General features: G+C 50.1%; 1 protein-coding gene and 1 long non-coding RNA gene across 5 annotated transcripts in view; one reads left to right on the top strand and one right to left on the bottom strand.

Annotated features, from left to right (window-relative positions):
* Positions 1–21,011, bottom strand: part of LOC139073948 (uncharacterized) — a 154,981-nt gene extending 133,970 nt beyond the window's left edge. Inside the window, exon 1 of the long non-coding RNA XR_011523171.1 lies at positions 20,791–21,011. This is a non-coding gene — a long non-coding RNA (uncharacterized lncRNA). The remainder of the gene's footprint in view (positions 1–20,790) is intronic.
* Positions 21,012–21,638: 627 nt separating this feature from the next.
* The window catches only part of PPP2R2D (protein phosphatase 2 regulatory subunit Bdelta), a 49,783-nt gene continuing 49,233 nt past the window's right edge, over positions 21,639–22,188 (top strand). For 2 of the 4 annotated variants that reach the window (XM_070560243.1, XM_070560158.1), the window contains exon 1: positions 21,661–21,835. In XM_070560243.1, coding sequence (XP_070416344.1) covers positions 21,829–21,835 — 7 coding nt within the window. In that variant the 5' untranslated portion in view covers positions 21,661–21,828. Of the gene's footprint in view, positions 21,836–22,188 lie in introns of all 4 variants that reach the window. The other 2 variants (XM_070560101.1, XM_070560447.1) reach the window with 2 other exon arrangements.

The following is a 22,188-nucleotide window of genomic DNA, read 5'->3' as shown; positions in this document are numbered from 1 at the left end:
TATTAAATATTTAATGCAGTGAAACTCCCCCAATTTGATAGAGGACATCTACAAGGGCCTACTGGGAAGAAACTAGACGCCTCCCGCTAACATCAGGGACAAGCAAGGATGTTGCTCCCACCACTCCTGTTCAACTTCATCCTGGAAGTCCTGGCTAACGCAGTAAGCCAAGAAAAGAAGATAAACAGATACAGATGGGGGAGGAAGAAACAAAACTCTCTTTGTTCACAAATGGCATGATTGTCTCTGTAGAGAATCGCAAAGAAAAAGTTTCTATAGAGAGGCAAAAGACCCAGAATAGTCGACTCAATGTTGAAGGAGAAGAGCAAGGCTGGCGGACTGACACTACCCAACTCCAAGACTGACTATAAAGCTCCAGTGATCAAGACAGCGGGGCATTGGTGAAAGCACAGACAAATTGATCAATGGAACACAAGACAGATCTTGGAAATACACTCACGTAAATATAGTCAATTGATGTTTGACGAGGGAGCAAAGGCAATTCAACAGAGCAAAGATAGTCTTTTCAACACTTCCAGATAGCGCTGGAACCACTGGACATCTGCGTGCAGAAAAATGAATCTAGACACAGACCTTACACTCTTCACAAAAGTTAACTCAAGATGGATCACAGACCTAAATGCAAAACGCAAAACTATAAAATTCCTTCCAGATAACACAGGAGAAATCTAGATGACCATGGGTTTGCAGGTGACTCTTCAGAGACACTAAAAGCACGCTCCATGAAAGAAAAAGGTATAATTTGCACTTCATCAGAATTAAAAAACTTCTGCTCTGTGAAAAATGCTGTTAATAGAATAAAAAGACAACCCACAGACCGGAAGAGAATATTTTCAAAGGACATATCTAATAAAGTACCTGTATCCAAAATATACGGGGAAGCTCAGAGAAGTTAGATAGTCTGGCGTATGAGTCTTCTGTGGCCGCCATAACAAATCAGCACAAATTAGGGGCTTGAAAGAACAGGAATTCACTCTCTCACAGTTCTGGAGGCCAGGAGTCCGGAATCAGTATTACTGAGAAATACCGAGGTGGCGGCAGGGTGTGCTCCCTCCGGAGGCTGGAGTGGAGAACACTTCCTCGTCTCCTCCAGCGTCAGTGGCTACTCGCATCCTTGGCTTATGGCCACGTCTCTCCGATCTCTGCCTCTGTCTTCACATGGCCTCCCCTCTGTGTGTCTGTGTCCCTCTGCCTCTCTCTAATAAGGACACTAGTGATGGCATTTAGGGCCACCTGGATAATGCAGGATGACCTCCTCATCTCGAGATCCTTAGCTTAATCTCATCTGCAAAGTCCCTTTTTCCAAATAAGGCCACATTCACAGGTTCCAAGGTTTAGGACGTGACATATCTTTGGGAGCCACTCTCAGTTTACTGCAGTCAGCATGAGAAAGGATGAGCGTTGAGGAGGAAATGACAGATCTAGACACACAGAGGGGTGAGGAGACTGCAGCCAGCCCTGCCTGAGTCTAGGAGTTTGGTTGATGTTTGGAAAGGCACCAAGCTTAATGGGAAGACAGATAAAGAAGACTCCGACAACACGTTGCTGCGCAGCGTGCGGCCCAGTTTCGTCTCCATGCTTCCCAGAGGCTGCAGTGGAGATTTTCAATTGCTTTTTCTTCCTTTTGGATGTCAGCCCCGTTTCTTTGCTGCGTTTCTTCTATAGGCAACGTGGAACTTGGACAGATGTCTTGAATTGAGGATATATTTGGAAAACCTTCACCTGAAGAGTCACAAAAAGTGAGGAGGACGCAGGGGAGCTCCAGCCACCTGCTGGGGTCTGCAGGGAGTGCCAGGATGCAGGTGCCACCAGACCCAGACACTCCGGGGCGAGAAGGGATGGGCTGATGGGCTCGTGGGGCCAAATCTCAGAAGGCAGGGACCGTTGGGCCTGGTGCTGACCCAGGGTGCTGACTGGGCTCCGGGGTGGACGGGGGGTACCCCGGCGTAGTGTCACCTGAGAGATTTCACACCCCTCGCAGAAATGACAACTGCCTCCCCAGAGCCAACGCTTGCTTGTCTGCACAGCGGTCCTGCTTCCCCAGGCTCTGCCAGCAGAGGGCAGCAGGTTGCCAAAGAAAGGCACCAGGCCTGGCTCCTCCATCACCGCGGGCGCTAGGGTCAGCAGGCAGGGCAGCCAGGGCCCGGGCTGCCGGCTTCTCCATACTTACTTCCACTTTGAAGGAGGGATGGGGGCTGTGACATGATTTCCCACCTCTCTTAGGCTGGATCATAAAACAGCCTGCGTTTAGACATACGTGACAGCTCTCAGAGCTGTCGGTCATCTTTGCTTCTGACCTCACAACCCCTCGTGGCAGCAGGACTGGGGGAGTTGTTCCATCTGCCAAGGATGAAGAAACAACTCGGACAGGCTGGGATCTGCTCCAGGGCCTCCTGCTGGAGGAGCAGAGCAGGATCTGGAGGCTTGTGCCCCGAGGTGGGACGTGTGACATCAGCACCTGCTTGCACCTGCTCGGGGCTGAGCACTCCGGTCACAAGCACCCAAAATGGGGACCACCTGGGGCACACATGCATCCCGTTGCACACCCATTTTTAGAGTAATTCTCAGGAGCTGCTGTAACACGTCTATACCCCAAGGTCATGACCACATACCAGGATGTGTTTTTAGAGCTCGCATTCTTGCATTCTGTGTTTTCCATTGATTCTGGAACTCTGTTCATTAGAATTTGTCGACATGAGACCCAGGATCACCCCCTGAAAATGAACTGCTCCACTTAATGGGCATTTTGTCCCTTAGGATGGCGTGTCCCCGAAGCCTATCACAACAAAGGGGCTCCTCAGAGCATTTCCCAGCAGGAGGCAGATCCGAGGACAAGACACAAAGGTGCAGTTCAGAGGAGGTTGGGTGGGTGGGCCCTTTCTTCCTGCAGCATCTGAAAGTCATCTGATCAATCAAGCTGACACCTTCTCCCACGAGGAGAAGCGAAGACTCACATTGTCAAGGAGCCTTTGAAGTACAAAGATCTTTTTTCAATATATAGAATTCCTACGTTACTAAGATAAATGGGGGAAGAGTTGACATTTATTGCGCATAATTTAAATTCAAATTGGCTCCCAGTAAAGGAAAATTACAAGATATTCTGAACTGTTTGCCTTCAGTTCTGCTCCCTTTGCTGAAATGAGGGGTCTAAACTGCTTTCGATCTGCCTTAATTTTTATAATTTAGACAACAAAACTGTACTATGGAATATCAGGAAACAAATATTTTTATTTTTCAAATGAAGTTACCCCCATCTGTGAATGTTTCTTTAAAAAAAGAACACAAAATAAGCCAGCATTTTTCTCAGTTTTGAATATCTGATTTAAAAATAAGAAACATCAAATCATTGACAATGTTCCAAAATACAGAGAAATGCACAGGTGAGTATCAAATTTAGAGAGGAAGGATTTTCCCCAAAGGTGTGTGCAGATTTCTTCCAGACCCCGCTGTTATGGACACATGGAAACACGGGCTCTGATCTTCTGGAGTCCCGCGACCTTGCTCCGTTGCCCCAAAAATGCAGAGCAGAGAAGCCCCCCAGGATTTCTGTGCAGGATGGTTGGCAGGAAATCCCTCTGCCGCCTCTGAGCCCAGGGATGCCTCCATGCCTGGCCCTGCCATGTGGGCATGGAGGGGGTGCGCTGACCCCTTAGGTGGCCATCAGGCGGGACCCCAGGCACCTCTGCTCTGCCTCCTCCCTCTGCTCTGCTTTCTCATTAGAATGAAAGTGACATTGCAGCAGGAGCCAGAGGGAAGGGAGAGAGCAGGGGGCATTCCCGCTGGGGACCTGGCAGGTTCAGGGCTCCTCAGGGAGACGATTTCTCCTGTGAGCCGTTGCTTTTGGTATCCTGAAAGAGTTAAAAGAACCAGAGGAGGAGAAGAGAGCATTTAATGCTGGCTTGTGAGCAGGATGCTGTGGGGTGTGACACAGTGGAGGGGACAGCAGTGAGCCCCCGTGCTCAGAGGAGAGGAGGGGACGGTCACCGGCTAGGCTTGATGATCTCTGACCTGCCAATGACATGCATGTCTCAAGCAGCGCCTGTGGGACCCAAATGTCACATCTTCTGTAACCTGCCTGCACTGTTGCTGAGATGCTGGTGATGCTTGGCGGGTCCTGTCACTACAGGGAGCACCCCTGTGGTGATTGGGGACACACTGTGTCCAGGCATGTCTACACTTCCCAGAATCTGGTTGATTTTTACTCTCTCTCCCGGCAGCCTAGGGAGTGTTGCCTGCTGCCTGCTAAACACATCATCCTCTAAATAGAAACGAATCTGCTCTCGACAGTGCTTTGAGGAGAGCACAGTCTAATCCACCTCTGTCTTCAGCACTGCCAGCAGCGGGCTGGATGGGGAACCCCAAAAGATGCAGCCACATCCTAAACCCCGGAACCTGGGAATGTGAACTTATTGGAAAAAAGGGTCCTTGCAGATGCGTTTAAGTTAAGGATCTCAAGATGAGATTGTCCTGGATTCCGGGCGACCCTAAATCCAACGAAAAAGGTCCTTATAAAGAGAATCCAAGGGAGATTAGACAGAGGGGACAGGAGAAGCCATGTGAAGAAGGAGGCAGAGGTTGGAGCGATGGGGCCACAAGCCCAGCGATGCCTGGGGCCACCAGCAGCTGGTGGAGGCAGGCAGGATCCTCCCCTGGAGCCTCCAGAGGGAGCACGGCCCTGCCTGCACCCTGATCTCAGACTTCTGGCCTCCAGAACTGGGACAGGATACATTTCAGTTGTTTCAATCCCCCAGTTTGTGGTAATTTGTTACAGAAGCCACAGGAAACTAACACATTTGCCTTCTCTTGGCGTCACCATCACAAAATCCTTCATCTTTCATCCCAGACCTGCTCCTCAATTTCAACCATTTTTCTACCTTTCTCTTAATTGTCTCTAGTCTTTCTAAAATTAGGTGACCACCTATCCTGGTTTGCCTGGGTCTTGTCCAGTTTAGTCTTTTTTTTAAGAATGGCCCTGAGCTAACATCTATTGCCAATCTTTTTTCTTCTTCTTCGTCTTCTCCCCAAAGCCCTCTAGTACATAGTTGTATATTCTAGTTACAAGTCCTTCTAGTTCTGCTGTGTGGGACGCTGCCTCAGCATGGCTTGATGAGCAGTGCTAGGTCTGTGCCTAGGATCTGAAGCAGGGAAACCCTGGGCTGCCAAAGCAGAGCACATGAACTTAACCACTCAGCCACAAGGCAGGCCTCTCTTGTCTTGGTTTCAGCACTGAAAGTCCCACATCCCAGGAACCCCTCAGTCCTGGCAAACTAGGACAGTTGGTCACTGTATCAATCAGGGTTCTCCAGAGAAACAGAACTATTAGGAAAGAGATAGATAGATAGATAGATAGATAGATAGATAGATAATTGATTGATAGATAAGATATATATATGTAGATCTCTCTCTCCTCTCTCTGTATATATGTCTCTCAGATAGATAGATAAGATAGATATAGATATATAGATATATGTGTCTCTCTCTATATATAGATATCCCTCTCCATATATATATGGATATATATACATATATCCCTTTCTCTACATATATATCTCTCTATATATGCACTTCTCTCTCCCCCCATATCTATAGAAAGAGATTTACTGTAAGGAGTTGGCTCATACAATTATGGAGACTGAGGAGTCTAAGATCTGCAGTCTGCAGGTCTGAGAACAGGAGGAGCTCTCCTTCCTCCACCTCTTGTGCTGTCCAGGCCCGCAATAACTGGACAGGGCCCATGCACATCGGGAGGGCAACGCTGTACTCAGCCCGCCAGCTCAGAAGCTCATCTCTTCCTGAAACGTCCTCACCAGCCTGAGGCTCGGGGCTCAGGCTGGCGCCCCCACCGCCTGCGGCACCTGGGAGAAGCAGGAGCTAATTCCCTCAAGGGTCTTTGGCCCGGATTTTCAAAAGATGAGTGCAGAAAAAGTTTGCATTGTGAAAATGCCGGCGAACAGAAGCCAATGACCTTCCTGGTGTAAGCGCATGTGAGCCTGCTTTGACATGGAGAGCATCAGCGTGGCTCCCCCTTCTCAGAAGGAGTGGCCCCGGGCACAGGGCGGCAGTCACCCACTAAAGTCAGGCTTCCATGTCATGGGAGGGTTACCCGAGTCACCCTGGATGGGAGGAATTTCTTCCCTCCATCAATTGTCAATTGCTCCAAATCTCTGCCCATACATGTGAATCTCACAGGCACGTGGGCCTCTGTCCTGTCCCTACCTATCTGAAACTGTCTGCACCCATTCGGTATTTGGGCCTATTCCCTGACATTTAGGGATTACTGAACGCCAACAATGACAAGTACTGATACGCAGCGAGGGCTCACGGCAACATTGGGGGCCACACTGTGATGACCCATTTCAGAGACAAGTGAGGTTCCAAGAGGTGAAGCTCACAGAGCTGGTGAGGATGAGCCCAGAGCCCTCAGGCCCCCAGGCCTGTGCTCACGGTCCCGGCACTGTGTCTAAGGCCGGCTCTGCGCTGTGGAGCCTGACGCCCAAATCAACAGGTGCTTTCCAGGCTCTGAGGATGAGGGCGTGCTGGAGCCAGGCTGTGGGTGTCGATGGTGGATGGTGACCAACTCCACCTTCACAGATGTCACATGGGCAGCTTGCCCTGGCCATGGCACACATATTTGCACTATGGAAACTGGCAAACATGACAGACCAGGGCTTTTGTTTTTGTGAGGAAGATTGGCCCTGAGCTAACATCTGTTGCCAATCTTCCTCTTTCTGCTTGAGGAAGATTGTCACTGAGCTAACACCTGTGCCAATCTTCCTCCATTTTATGTGGGACGCTGCCTCAGCATGGCTTGACGAGCAGTGCTAGGTCCACACCCAGGATCCAAACCTGGGAACCCCCGGCCACTGAAGCGGAGCACACAAACTTAAGCACTCTGCCACTGGGCAGCCCCAGGGCTTTTTTTTTCTTGAGAATTGGTTTCCCATTGCTTATAATTAATTAACAGGGTAACTATTTGCAAAAAGATATCCATTCAATTTGTGTTGGCTTCATATAAAATTATATAATTGTGCTCACACACACACACACACACACACACACACCCCATAGCAGTGGCAAGTAGTTTTAATCATAGCTCTCCATCTAAATATTTAGGATATACAGCTGCCATTTGACAGAAAGAAATCCTGAGCGGCTCTGATGTTAGCTGAGACCCCCATGCTCCTCGTGGGTCTTGTTAAATTTGGCCTAGTCCCCAGTGCCAATGTTACTGAACCAGGTTCATTTTGCCCGCTGCACAATATACCAATCACCGAGACCACGAGTTTGCAGCAGAGAAAGGGTTTATTCACAAGGCAGCCAAGCAAGGAGATAGGAGAATAAATCTCAAATTCATCTCCTGAAAAATGGGGTTTTGGGATATTTATGGGATAGAGGGGCAAAGTGGTCTGAAGCGTGGGGATAGATGACTGGAAGGATGAGAAGTGAGGTAATCGATGACCTGCGCAGGCGTAGTCAGACTCCACGCCTCTTCATAGGACGCATGTTCTCACAATGGTGGCATTAGCATGATCTGAGGGTGAAGTTTTCGGACGCCTGATGTCAAAGGGTCACCTATCGGTCACCCGCGCAGGCCCACTTGATGAGTTGGTGGTCTTTACCGGCCTAAACTGGACAAGGAGTCACTCTCATTTCCTGAAAAACTGAAGCACCTGTTACCATGGCGACCCAAGCATCAGAGATGTCACCTACAGGAGGGACTGTATGACGCATTCTCTAACTACTTTTGCAAACAGACAACTGGCTGAGTCGAGTTAAAGCAAGTCGGCCCCCAGTTTCACCAAGTGGCCTTGAGACTTTTTCCAAGCCTTGGAGCTTCCTCCGTGAGTTCTCTTGGAGGCCCAGCTCCTCCACCTTGCCGAGAAGGCTCTGTTCCTCCTGCCTCATCCCCACCAGAGAGGGGTCCCTTCACAGGTCTGCGCAGGACAGTCATCACTTTCTCGGAGCTTCGAGGGGCCCTGGGTGGAGGAGGCCCTGGCAGAGAGTCCTCCCCCTGCTGGCTCTTCTCCCTCCTGTCCCTGTCCTTCTGCTCCAGAAGCCCAGGGGCCTACCCCAGCCTCATGCCCAACAGTTGCACCCACATCCAGGTCCTGCGTTCTTCTCCTCCTGCCCTGCACTTGTTACTTTTCCCCAAATACACGATTACCCTCCTGAGAGGCAGTCTGGTGTCAGCCATTAATAGAAGGCATTGTCCCATCTCATGACACCTGCATTGTTCTCCTTGACATTTTTCTCAATTTATAGTTGATAACATAACGATTCACAAGGTGGGCGACCTCTCCAACCGAGGGAACTAAAGCTTGTGTTTCGTTGAAGTCTGATAGCTCTGAAGATTTTCTGTCCTGCTGGGGGGACCCAAGAGCTTCCCACAGAGAGTTCTAGAAGGATCACAGCCATTGGCCCCAGGACCATGGCTGCTGGGATACCTTCAGGCCCCGGGCAGCTGTGGCCGTGCGGGCTTGGGTGGGGCTCAGGGCCACAGCTCCACACAGACTCCGTCCTGCCCCTCGACACCCAGCTGCCTGCACTGAGCTGAGCCACGAGCTGAAATCTAAGGCTCCGGACACACAGGCTGCAGGAGAGCACTGCCCTCGGTGGAGGAGGGTCCCGGGGAAGAAGGAGATGGAGGGCGGGAGATGGAAGGAGAGAGAAAGAGCCAGAAAGCTGCAGTCATTGCCAAAGGCACTCGCACCAGAGACACTGAAAACAGTAAAGAGAGGGGAGGACGGAGGGGGCTCCCAGCAGCTCCCACCACTGGGGGAGCTGACGGACACGAGAACAGCAGAGCAGGGTCCCTCCTAAGTGTAACACAGAGGCCTCGACACCAAAAACACTCCCGCCATAGATTAACCTGTAACGCTGAAGTGTTTTCATCTTCCTCTCAAAATGATGTTCTAGAAATACCAACGGCAATACAATCTGTGAGACTCGCCAAGGCCACGTGAGGAGTGGAAACACTAGTTCATGTTCCAGGAGGGACACAGAAAGGGTCCCCATTGTTACTCCCTGTAGCTCACAGCACCGTTAACCAAGACGCTGGGAAAGAAGGGCCCTGGAAGTCAAGCAGCCCACCAGAAAGCCCTCTGCTGAACCGTGGAGGCTCCCTCCCACCCCCGCGTGCGCGTGTGCGTGTGTGTGTGTGTGTGTGTGTGTTCACTCAGTTGGGTTTGTAGAACGTGCTTCACTCTCGCAGCCTAGAGAGAAGAAAGTTCATGGTTTATGCAGCATGTGACACTAGCAAAACATCATTAGCCTACAGGGTAAATATAATGGACTCGAAGTTCCTGTTTTTCCAGAACACGTTCCGAGCCTTTAATCTGCATTATGACACTTATTTGATAAGACACAGGGTGCGGTGCTAATGTTCAATCATCATCCTAGGCTCGGTGGAGGGCCCACAGGAAAGGTGCTGATGCAGGAGATAACGCCCACAGCATTGGAAGAAGACAGGTTGGCCCCCGCAGCCAGGCTGGGCTGTCGGGGTTCAGCCACTGTCGCCCAGGCGTGGCCCCACAGGGCTGGGAAGACTGGGCAGCCTCCTAGCATTGCATCAATGCTGAGATGACTGGTCAAGACAGGCAGAGTCCCTGCCTCACTCAGAGCGCACCAGCTAGTGGAAATAAGGTGTGTAATCATGGAAGGATAACTAGGAAGACATTAGGGGAGGGAGGAGAGTATGTCCTCATGGACAAGCGAGAGCTGTGAGCACAGTAAGAAGTCTTGGTGATGGACAGGTATGAGGTTTGCCCTCCAGCTTCCGCACCCAGGCAATACTTGTGTTCCTTCTCCATCTGTAAAATGGGGACAAGGCAAGTGAGTTAAACCCATCCTGGCTCCCAGTGGCCACAAAATTATGTGGGGATCCTTTGTAGGCTGGGCCCAGCCACCTCCCCAGCCTTATTTCCATGGCTCCTCCCCTCACCTGCCAGGTGATGCTCATGGAAGGAATAACAGGATGGTGGGTGGAAACATGTCCATTACACCTATTGCTTCAATGATGCAAACTACACAAAGTGAAGCTCAACCAAATATTGACAGGTAAAAAAGCAAAATTAGGACAAGGATAAGAACGACTTTAGACCTCGCTTCAGGAACCATGCAAGCAAGACAAGAGCAGAGCGAAATATTTCACATGTTGGAAGAAAAAAACACCCTCAAATTCTGTACCCAGTGAAATTATCCTTCAAAAGTGAAGGAGAAATAAAGACTTTCTGAGACAAACAACAACTGAGGGAATTTCTCACCAGTAGGCCTACCTTTGAAGAAATGTTAAAAGCTCTTCACCGAGAAAGGAAAATGATAGAGGTCAGAAGCTGGAGCCTACCCAAAGAAAGGAAGAGCGTTCTAGAAGGAGTAAGTGAAGGCAAAATAAAACCTCTCGTTTTTCCCATTCTTAGTTGATCTAATAGATAACTGTTTGCTCAAAACAATAACAGCAACAACGTGCTGGGTGACTATTGGATGTGGACACATGAAATGAATGACTGTATGTTATAAGGGTTGGGGGGAAGAATTGGGAATACTCTGTTATAAGATGCTTGCCTTGCCCAGCAAGTGTTACAGTGTTATTTGAAAGAATACTTGGATTAGTTGTAAACGTGTACCGCAAATTCTAGGACAACAACTAAAAAAAGTGAAAAAGAAGAAGAATTAACATGCTAAGAGAGGAGAAAAAATGGAATCATACCAAATGTTCAATTAAAACCAGAGAAGACAAAAAAAGAAACAAAGAACAAGGGCAACAAATAGGAAACAGTAACAAATGTGGCAGATATTAACCCAGCTATATCAATACTGCCTTTAAACATCAATCGTCTAAATACGTCAAAAAAAAAAAAAGACAGAGACTGACAGAGTGGATAAAAAAACAAGACCTAACTATATCTTGTCTATAAGAAATTCATTTTACATATAAAGACACAGATAGATTGAAAGTAAAGGGATGGAGAAAGTTATTCTACACTGACGCTAATCCAAAGAAAGTAAGAGTAGCTACATTAATTTCAGATAGAGCAGAATTCAGATCAAGGAAAATTATCAGGAATAAACAAGGAATATATAATGATAAAGGGTTAGAGTTGGAGACTTCAACACCCCCTATCAGAAATGGACAGACCCAGCAGGCAGAAAATTGGTAAGGACATAGTTGAACTCAACAGCATCAATTAACTGGATCTCACGGACATTTATAGAATAACCTACCCAACAACAGGAGAATACAGATCTTCTCGAGCTCATGTGGAACATTCACCAAGATAGACCACACTCTGGGCCATAACACACACCTTAAAACATTTAGAAGTATGCATACTGTGTGTGCTCTCAGACTGCAATGGAATTCAAGTAGATATCGACAACAGAAAGATAACTGGAAAATCCCAAAATATCAAGAGATTAAAAAACACACTTCTAAATAATTCTAGGGTCAAAAAAGTCTAGAGATGAATTTTAAAACATATTGAACCAAATTAAAATGAAAACACAGCTTATCAAAATTTGTGGGAGGCTGTGAAAGTACTGCTTAGAGGGAAATTTATAGCATTGAATGTATATATTATGAAAAAAGAAAGATATAAAATCAATAATCTAAGCGTCCATCTTAGAAACCTAAAGAAGAACCACGTACACCTAAAGGAAGCAGAATATAATGAAATATAAAATAATAAAAATTAGAGCAGAAATCGTGACATTTTCAATGGGAAAAAATGTCTGAAAATCGAAGAAATCAAAGCTTGGGTTTGTTTTGTTTTGTTTTTGCTTTCCCTTTTCACAATATCAATAAAACTGATAAGCTTTTAGCCAAGCTAAACAAGAAAAAAAGAGAGAAGACATAAACCCACTAACATCAGAAATGAAAGAGGGGCCATCACTACTAATTATATGGACACTAAAAGGATAGCAAGGGAATATTATGAAGAACTCTATGCCCACAAATTTGATAACTTACGGGAAATGGACCAATTCCTTGAAAGGCACAGTCTACCAAAATTCACAAAAGGAGAAATAGATAATTGGAATAGACGCATAACTATTAAAGAAATTGAATCAACAATTAATAGTCTTCCAAAACAGAAAGCACCAGGTCCGGATGGTTTCAATGGTGAATTCTACCGAACATTTAAGGAAGAAATGATACCAATTATCTACAGTCTGTTCCAGAAAACAGAAGCAGAGGGGCCACTTCCTAACTCATTCTATAGGCGAGCATTACCCTAATGCCAAAACCAGATAAGACATTACAAGAAACAGAAACTACTGACCAATATCCCTCAAGGACATAGATGCCAAAATCAACAAAATATTAGCAAATTGAATCCAAGAAAGTATAAAAGGAATTGTACACCACAACCAAGTGAGATTTATTCCAGGAGTACAAGACTAGTTCAACATTTGAAAATCAATTAATGTAATCCATCACATCAACAGGCTAAAGAAGAAAAATCACACGATCATATCAATAGGTGCAGAAAAAGCATTTGACAAAAATCCAACACCAATTCATGATAAAAGCTCTCAGCAAACAGGTAATAGAGAACTTCTTCAACTTGAGTAAAGAACATGCACAAAAAGCCTATAGCTAACATCACACTTAATGGTGAGAAACTAGACGCTTTCCCCCTCAGATCAATAACAAGGCAAGGATGTTCCCTCTCATCGCTCCTCTTCAACATTGTACTGGAAGTCCTAGCTAACACAATAAGATGAGAAAAGGAAATAAAAGATATACAGATTGGGAAGGAAGAAATAAAGCTGTCTTTGTTTGCAGAAGACATGATAATCTATGTAGGAAATCCCAAAGAATGAACCAAAAAGATTCCTGGAACTAAAATGCAATTATAGCAAGATTACAGGATACATGGTTAACATACAAAAGTAAATCATTTTCCTATACACCAGCAATGAACAAGTGAAATTTGGAATAAAAAACACAATACTGTTTACATTAGTACGAAAAAAAAGAAGTAGTTATGAATAAATCTAACAAAATACATACAAGATCTCTGTGAGGAAAGTTACAAAACTCTAATGAAAGAAATCAAAGATCTAAATAAGCGGAGAGATGTTCCATGTTCATGGATAGGAAGACTCAACATTGTCAAGATGTCAGTTCTTCCCCACTGGGTCTGTAGAGTCAATGAAAGTTCATTCAAAATCCTGGCAAGTTATTTTGTGGATATCAACCAATGATTCTAAAGTTTATATGGAGAGACAAAAGACCCAGAACATCCAACACAATATTGAAGGGGAAAAACAAAATTGGAGGACTGATCCCACCTGACTTTAAGACCTACTATAAAGCTACAGTAATCAAGACAGGGTGGTACTGGTGAAAAAACAGACAAATAGATCAATGGAACAGAATAGATAAGCCCAGAAATAGATTTTCATAAATATAGTCAACCGATCTTTGACAAAGGAGCAAAGGCAATTCAACAGAGCAAAGATAGTCTTTTCAACGCTTCCAGATAGCGCTGGAACAACTGGACATCCACATGCAGAAAAATGAATCTAAGACACGGACTTTACACTCTTCACAAAAGTTAACTCAAAATGGATCAAATGTAAATGGATCAAATGGACCTAAATGTAAAATGCATGGGGGGAAGGAGGGAGGGACAAATGGGTGGAGCACAGAGGATTTTTAGGGCAGTGAAACGATTCTGTACGATACTGTAGTGGTGGATACATGACATTATACATGTGTCCAAACCCATAGAATGTACAACACCAAGGGTGAACCCTAATGTAAGCTATGCACTTTACTTAATAATAATGTATCAGTGTGATTTCATCAATTGTAATAAATGTTCCACACTAATACAAGATCATAATAGCAGAATCGTGTGTGTGGAGGGAGGCGTTATGTAGCAACTCTGTACCATCTGCTCAATTTTCTGCAAACCTAAAACCACTCTAAAAAATAAAATCTATTAACGTTAAAAAGCAATTCGGGAATAGTATTGGTTAAAGAAATTCAAGAAACTCTACCCCAGGCTCATACCAGCGTATTTGCAGCTCTTCTGGTTCCACATGCAGTTCCCTCTGCCTGGAGTAATCTGCCTCTGCCTGTCTGATAAAATCCCAGACAGGCGGCAGACCCCCGTCAACTCCCTCTTCTTGTGAAAAGCACCATCCACTTAGAAGCTATCACTACCTTCCCTTTTGTTGAAGCCAAATAAATAAATCTCTAATGGTGGAATGAGTGTTCTGCAAGGCTAACACATGCATGGAGAAGGGGGGGGGTGGGGTATATAGGTCTTCTCAATTCCTTCCCTGGTTGTCAGCACCCGGATGATGACCAGCATGCTCCCCACCAGGCCCAGGACACCTGGGAAGGCCTGGGAGAACAGGCGTCTGAGTGGCCTTGTCCCCTGAACAGAGCTGTTGTGCACGTGTGTCACTCACACCTAGTGGGTCTGCGTTTCTCAGTCTGCAGACACCAGGCAACAAAACCATCCGTGCTCTTTCACAGCTTAGTGTGGCGTTCACTACAAGCCTACGGGCCCTGTCGCAGGCACAGATGCACTCAGTTAGAGTTCCCTCTGTCCGTCTTTCTTGCCTGGCTGGTGTCAAATCGGGAAGGTTCTGGCTCTCTGTGAGCAGGCGTCCACACTAGCACCCCTGGGACATGCGTCCTCCCTTCCAGCCTTCGGTCAGGGCACTGCCTTGTCCTCTGGCGGTTGCCCCTCATGAGGACCCAGAGATTCCTCAGGACCCCTACACACACTCACACACATACACACACTCACATGCACATACACACAGACATGATGCACGCTCACAGACACACAAGCAGACACACTCGCACACACTGAGCTAACACCCTCATCCACATGAGAAAGAACAGCGGTGCTCTCTCCATCCTCCCCGGGCCAGAGTGGGTACCTGTGGAGGCTGCCTCGGCCCTCCTGGCTGGCTCCCTGCAGGGCGTCCCCTCCCTCCCCTGCCATGCCTGGAGGGGACCAGGCCTCTGTTGAATGTGCTGCCCTCTGAGGCCCCCCAGCTTCGCCCTCCATGCTCACATCCTCAAATTTGCCTGGGGGTGTGCATGAGTTTCCTCTTGCTGCTGAAACAAATTGCCACAAACTTAGTGGCTTGAAACAACACAAATGTATCTTCTTACAAGTTCTGGAGGTCAGAAGTCTGAAATCAGTCTTTTGGGGCTAAAATCAAGACGTCAGCAGAGCTGGTCCTTCTGGAGGTGCCGGGACATCTGCTCCCTGCCTGTCTCAGCAACTAGCGGCCCCTCGGCATTCTCTGGCTTGTGGCCCAGTCACACCAACCTCTCCTCCTGCCTCCCTCCGTGATGACATCGGGCCCCCGCAGGTGACTGAAATGATCGCCCCATCTCTAGACCCTTCACTGATTCACAGTTGCATGGTCCCTTTGCTGTACGAGGTGACGCAATCACTGGTTTCGTGGGTTAGGACACGGACGTGTTTGGAGGCCATCGTCAGCCGGCCACGGGTGCCGCAGTGTCCCCAATCCCTGAGGGTGGGCTGAGGGGCTGGGCAGGGCTCCTCCTGACTGTGCCCCACCCTAGCTGCCCCCTCAGTGGCCCTCTCTCCCCCAGCCCAGAGACACAGGAGGGAGGGTGCACTTGGCAAGTGGCCCTCCCCCATTTCTCTGTCTTACCTCTGCATTTCAGCTTTCCGTGTTGAACTGAACAAATAAGACTTTGGGATTCTGTCCCTGTTTTACACGGAGGGCTACCCCTTGGGGAAAAGGAGGTCCCCCACCCATGGGAGAGGCTCAAGGGGAAGGAAGGAAGTGCAGGCCTGGCACCTCACAAACTTAGTACCATGTGGCCGCATGTGAAAAGGCTCTGGAACCTCGGTGCCTCAACCCTCCAGTGGAGGCGGGGGAGGTGGGGGAGGCAGAGGCGTCAGGGCTTGCTGCCCCGGAGCCTGTGCTTGCTTTCTTAAGAGGACAGGAGTGCCAAAGCTCGGAAGAGGGGGGTTCCTCTCAGTGGGCAGGGCTCTGAGGGAGTCCTGGAAGCCAGGGGGCGGCAGGGCCTGGTGAGTAGCTGGGGGCTGCAGCCAGGAAGAAGGGGAGCCTCCAAAGAGGGCGGAGGGGGTGAAGGAGGCAGGAGGAGAGAATGGGCTACGGGCAGCCATGTGTTCAGAGAGGCAAGACGGGAACCCTTGGCAGAGGGAGCTGACGGGATGGCAGGGCTAAGACACGGGCAGGAAGCTGTCCCCCAGCCAACCTGCAGCCGGGGAGGGACCACTCCCAGACAGTAAAATCAGGAACGATTTCCCCAGTGTGGCGCAGGTTCACTGGAGCGTTTCCTGCTTCAGAGTAACTGAATCAGCCACAAGTGGCCGGATGCCTGCCCGGGTCACCCTCCTACCCCATGGGTCACGAGCCGGGTCAGTCCACGGCCATTGAATAAGGGTGTGACTCTGGCCAGGCAGACGCCATCTGGACAGAGCAAGCTCTGGGGTTCTCCCTGCAGTGCGCCCGTGCTGTTAGGGCCTGGGCATCATCTACCCATTGTTTCATGCTTTACAGTATCTGGGCCCCACCTGGAGGTTAGACCCCAGCTTAAATCGGGTTCCATGCTGAGCGACTGTGATGCCTAGGCAAGTTACTCACCCTCTCTGCCCTCAGCTTCCTCATCCAGTAAATGGGACGATGATGATTCTCAGCTTGTAGGGCTCTAGGACCTTAACTGATACATGTGAAGCGCTCAGGGCTGTTCCAGACTCTCAGAGCACATCTGCAGTGTGGCTGGGAGCACAGATGGATCCCTTCACGCTGGCCCTCAGGGGGTGACCCACACCTCTGCCCAATAAACGCAGGTACAGCTAATGATCAACTGCTTGCACACGCTACAGCTTCAATGTGTCAACGTGAATCAACAATTGAACTAAATCTTAGACTCACAGACAGCAAAGAATAGCCAGAGGAATGAGTAGACACGTCTGTTTATTCCACATGTACATATTGTGTTAGTTTTCTTTTGCTGACAACAAATTATTACAAACTGAATGGCTTAAAACAATACCAGGCTATTATCTCAAGGTCCTAGAGGCTAGAAGCCGGCACAGGACGGCCCAGCTGGCTCTCTGCTTAGGCTGAAATCACCACGGTCTCACCCAGCAGGCCTGTGCTGCTTTCCGGAGCTCTGGGGACCAGTCTGCTTTCAGGCTCCCTGGAGCCGTTGGCTGAATCAAGTTCCTTGTGGTGGCCTGCAGGACTAAGGTCCCACTTTCTTGCTGGCTCCCAGACAGGGAGTGGGCTTTGCCCCTAGGGGTTGCCTGCATTCCTTCTTGAACTTTCCACACGGCCCTTCCAGCAATGGCAGGTCAAGTCCCTCACATCCTTCTCTGCTTTTTTAAGTGCCCATGTGGTTAGATTGGGTACACACAGGGAATCCAGAATAAGCTCCCCATGCTGAAGTCTGTAACCTTAATGACATCTGCAAAGTCCCTTTGCCACATAATAGACTGCATCCACAGGTTCTGGGGGTTAGGGCGTGGACGTTGTGTGGGGCCGTTATCCACTGATCACATGCATACATGCACCTCTCTTGTTCCCGAAACCCTGATGTGTCTCCACCTCACTTGGTCAGTTCAGCATGGAAAGATTTTTTTTTAGGAAAGGGGGTTGGGAGTAGGGAGAGAGACAGGCCAATGCCTCAGGGTCAGAGAAGAGAGGCCCAGGGCACAGGAGCAGCATCCTGCGGGGCTTCCTTCTCAATTCAGCAAAGCACAACCAGTCTAGCCATAGCCTCTCCTTCCTTTCTTCCTACTTCCCTTCCTTGCTCATTTGGAGAAAAATTCATGGATCCAATCCTTTTTGGATTCAGTAAAGAGTAAAGAAAAAAATGGGAAGGAATTTAACACCTTGTCAAGCTCCAGCAGTAAGGAGGCAGCAGGTTATAAAGAGTCAGGGATGTTTACAGAAGCTTTACTCATAGTTACCAAAACTTGGAAGCAACCAAGACATCCTTCAGGCACTGAATGGATAAGTAAACTGTGGTACATCCAGACGATGGAATATTATTCTAGCAGTGAAAAGAAATGAGCTACCAAGCCATGAAAAGACATGGAGGAACCTTAAATTACTAAGCGAAAAAAAAGCCAACTATAAGACATTCTAGAAAAGGTAAAACTATGAAGACAGTAAAAAGATCAGTGGTTGCCGGGGGTGAGTGGGGGGAATGAATAGAGAGCGTAGAGGATTTGTAGGGCAGTGAAAATACCCTGCTTGATACCATATTGATGGACACATGTCATTAGACATTGGTCCAAACCCACAGAACGCACACAACCAAGAGTGAACCTTAATGTAAACTCTGGACTCTGGGTGATGATGCTGTGTCAGTGCAGGTCCATCCTTGGTGAAGTATGTACCATTCTGGTGAGTGATGCTGATGATGGGGTAGGCCGTGCAGGTGTGCGGGCAGGGGGTCTATGGGAAATCTCTGTATCTTCCTCTCAATTTTATTGTAAACCTCACGCTGCTCTAAAAAAACTGGTTTTTTTTTAAAGTGTCAGAGATGCAATTCCAGCAAGTGCACTCTGTTTTAGAACTTCAGACTGTTTTAGCGTTCTCCAGAGAAACAGAACCAACAGGATATACAAGTATACGTTGAGAGATTCATTTAAGGAATCGGCTCGTGCGATTGTGGGAGCTAGCAAGTCTGAAATCCGTGTGGCAAGCTGGAAACTCACTCAACTGCAGTTGATGTTGCAGCCTTGAGGTAGAATTTCTTCTTCTCTAAGAACCCTCAGTGTTTGTTCTTAAGGCCTTCAACTGACTAAATGAGGCCCACCCACGTCATCAAGGGTAACCTCCTTCACTCTAAGCCAACTGATTGTAGATGTTAACCACAGCTACAAAATACCTTCACAGCAGCACCTAGACTCATGTTTGATTAAGTAACTAGGTACTACACCCTAGTTAGGTTGACCGGTAAGACTAACCATCATAATGGAAATATATCATTCACCGTATACCCTTTTGTGTCTGGCTCCTTTCATCCAGCATAAAATTTCTGAGTCATCCCTGTCGTTTGTATCAGTAGTTCACTCCTTTTTATTTCTCAATAGTATTCCCTTGTATGAATACAGTAGGCTAGATTCTAATACATATCATGCATTTCACAATTTGGCTATGAGATCTAAAAATAATAAAATAAGAAAATTGCCTTGCAATACCTAGGGACTTGTAGGCACCAGTTAGAATACAGAGTAACTCAATGAGATATTAAAGTTCTTTAGCTTCATAAGAAGGAATAGTTAAAAATCTCTTGCTGATCAGCTGACCCACAGTAGGACACAAGGGAGGCAGCTCACTATTTGCAGGAATACGTTACTTTTGTTGTCTTTATTTAACTTAATGGTAGCTAATTAACCAAAGAATACAGTTTAAACTAAAACTAATTATCTTGCCATCACTTCAAAAGGCTTATCTTTAACACACATTAAAGCAATTGCAGGGGCTACCCCATGGCCAAGTGGCTAAATTCACATGCTCAGCTTCAGTGGCCCAGGGTTTCACAGGTTGGGATCCTGGGCACAGACACCACACCGCTCATCAGGCTATGCTGAGGTGGCATCTCACACACCAGAATTAGAAGGACCCACAACTAGAATATACAACTATGTACCGGGGGATTGGGGAAAAAAGAAAAAAAGCAATTGCATATAACAGAGTCTGATACCTAACTCAGTTTTTCAGCTGCTTAGGGGCAGACTGGCTATATCTACAGGTAAAAAAAGGAGATTACAGCCTCATTTCTTTGATCCTCTCCACAACAAAGGGTTGTTACTCAGTGCCTCCGATTCTCGTCTCACTTTCTCTCGAATCCTCTCAAAACGGGTCCGGCCGTCCACTCCACAGCGACTGCTCCTGTCCAGGCCAGTAAGGCACCCCAACTGCTACGCCCCGGTGGTCCATCCTCTGCGCTCAGGGCGCAGCGCCTGGGCCGACCACTGCCTCCCCCGTCTGCACTGGGCTCGGGACTGCAGGCGCTGCAGGCCGCCCCTCCTCGCCTCCGTCAGGGCTCCGTCCTCGGTCCTCCTCCCCAGCCGCCCGCCCGCCTGGCTTGAGCTCACCCCGTCCCTCCCGGCTTGAAATGCTCCTAGAGCTCTCGCTTCCGGAACTTACCTCCAGGCCCCGACTTCCCCGTGCGCTCCAGGCCCGCAGGTGCAGCTGCCTTGGACCTGCTCCACGAGTGCACGGCCACCCCCCGGCGGCCTGCACCGCGCGCTGCTCCCTCTGAGCACGTGCCGTCTCGGGGCCGGGAAACCCTTCTCCCCTGGCGCGCAAAACACCGAGGGCAGCCGGTCCCAGGTCTCTTGTCTCTCCCGCTGCATCTGCTTCATCTCTGAGTCCCAGGGCCCGTAACTTCCACAGGCTTCTCTCTGAAATCTGACCGGTCTCAGCTGCTCTCCTCCGACCCCCACATCCACGACCACTCGGCCCTCATCCCTTTGCCTGAATGACCCACTGACCCCCTCACTGGGATTCCGATTTGACGCTCGGATCCCTACAGTCTGCTCTCAGCAGGGCAGCCACAGCGGCCCGTTAAAGCCCAAGTCAGCCATGACGCCCTCCGCTCGTAGCCCCAGAGCCTCCCGTCCTTCCCGGAGTCCATCCTGCCTCCCGGCAGGACCCCCAGGCGTCCGCACCGCTGGCCCCTGGTCTCCTGCGGCCTCTCTGGTCGCCCTGCTTAACCCGCAGCCTCCCGCCCCGCCCCCGCTGCCCCGCGTGGTTGCTCCATGAGCTCCATCTGACCTATCGCGTACTGTCGTCGTCTGTCTCCCGACGCGGAGACCGAGGCCCCGACGGCAGGCCTTTGTCTGCCGCTCGCCGCCGGCCCGGACGCGCGGGTGCGGCCGCAGCAAGAGCTGCGCGATCGGGACGCTAGCGGGGGGAGGGATGTCCCGGACCCGGACGATCGTCTTCTGGCGGCGTGCCACGGCCACTGCAACCTGGCACGATCGCCGGAAGCAGCTGAAATTTCGGACACCAAGACCGTAAATGAATAGCCCCTCCGTACGCCACAGGAAACACACCCACGAAAGAGGGGGCGAAGGCCACGTTCCACTGCAACACCAAGTTTCCCTAAGTTGTGGACTGGGACTCAAAGAACCCCCGAACTGGCAATTTTGTAGACAACGTGAGCTCTGTGCAGGGCTGCCGACAAAGGCGAACACGGACTGCCCTGGGGTCGCTCCGTGTCCGAGGAGAGGGATTTAGGGCACGGCCAGGGGCGGCGCGCGGGCCGGGAGGACTCGCTCAGGGGAGGCGCTCTGCAGGTGCCGCGCGGGCCCGCCGAGTGCACCCTCACTGGCTGCTCCGCGGGTGGGCGGGGCCGCCTCGAGCCTTCCCGTAACGCCCCGAGGAAAGCCGGCAGCCCGCTGCGGCCCGGTGGCTGGTCTTCAGGGGCGTGTCGGGCCGGGGCGGTGTCAGAGCCGGGTCAGGGGGCGGGCTGACTCGCGCAGGCGCAGTCGGCGCGCGGCGCGCCCCAGGCAGCCCCCGCGGCCGCGCACCGCGCCCCGCCCCGCCCCGCCGGCGCAGGCGAGCCCTCTCGGTGGCCCCGCCCCCGTCCGCGGCCCGCGGAGGAGGCGGAGGGGGATGACGTCATCGAGCGGGGCGACGGGCATTGGGCGCCATTTTGAAAAGGGAAAAATCCCTCCCTGGCGGCGGCGGCGGCGGCGGCGGCGGCGGCGGCGGCGGCCGCGGCCGGGCTAAGGTGCTTGGGCGGCAGCAACGCGGAGGCCGCCTCCTCCCTCCGCCGCCGCCTCGGCGCCCGCCCGCCGGCCGCCGGCCATGGCAGGTGAGGGGCCCGCGAGGTCGGGCAGGAGGCGCGGGGCAGGAACGGGGAGCAGGGCGCGGGGGGCAGGGCGCGGGGCAGGAGCGGGGAGCAGGAGCGCCTGGCAGGGGCACGGGGCAGGTGCAGGGGACAGGAGCGGGGAGCAGGGCGCGGGGAGCAGGGGCGCGGGGCAGGAGCAGGGGACAGGAGCGGAGAGCAGGGCGCAGGGGTAGGAGCGGGGAGCAGGGCGCGGGGAGCAGGGGCACCTGGCAGGGGCGCGGGGTAGGAGCAGGGAGCAGGAGCGCCTGGCAGGGCCTTGGGGCAGGAGCGGGGAGCAGGGGCGCCCGGCAGAGGCGCCGGGGCAGGGGCGCGGGGCA

The sequence above is a fragment of the Equus przewalskii genome, chromosome 1 (genome assembly GCF_037783145.1).
Source record: "Equus przewalskii isolate Varuska chromosome 1, EquPr2, whole genome shotgun sequence".
In the NCBI taxonomy this organism is placed as follows: domain Eukaryota; kingdom Metazoa; phylum Chordata; class Mammalia; order Perissodactyla; family Equidae; genus Equus; species Equus przewalskii.
Note: the sequence above shows the minus strand (reverse complement) of the source record. Positions and strands in the feature narration are given on the sequence as shown.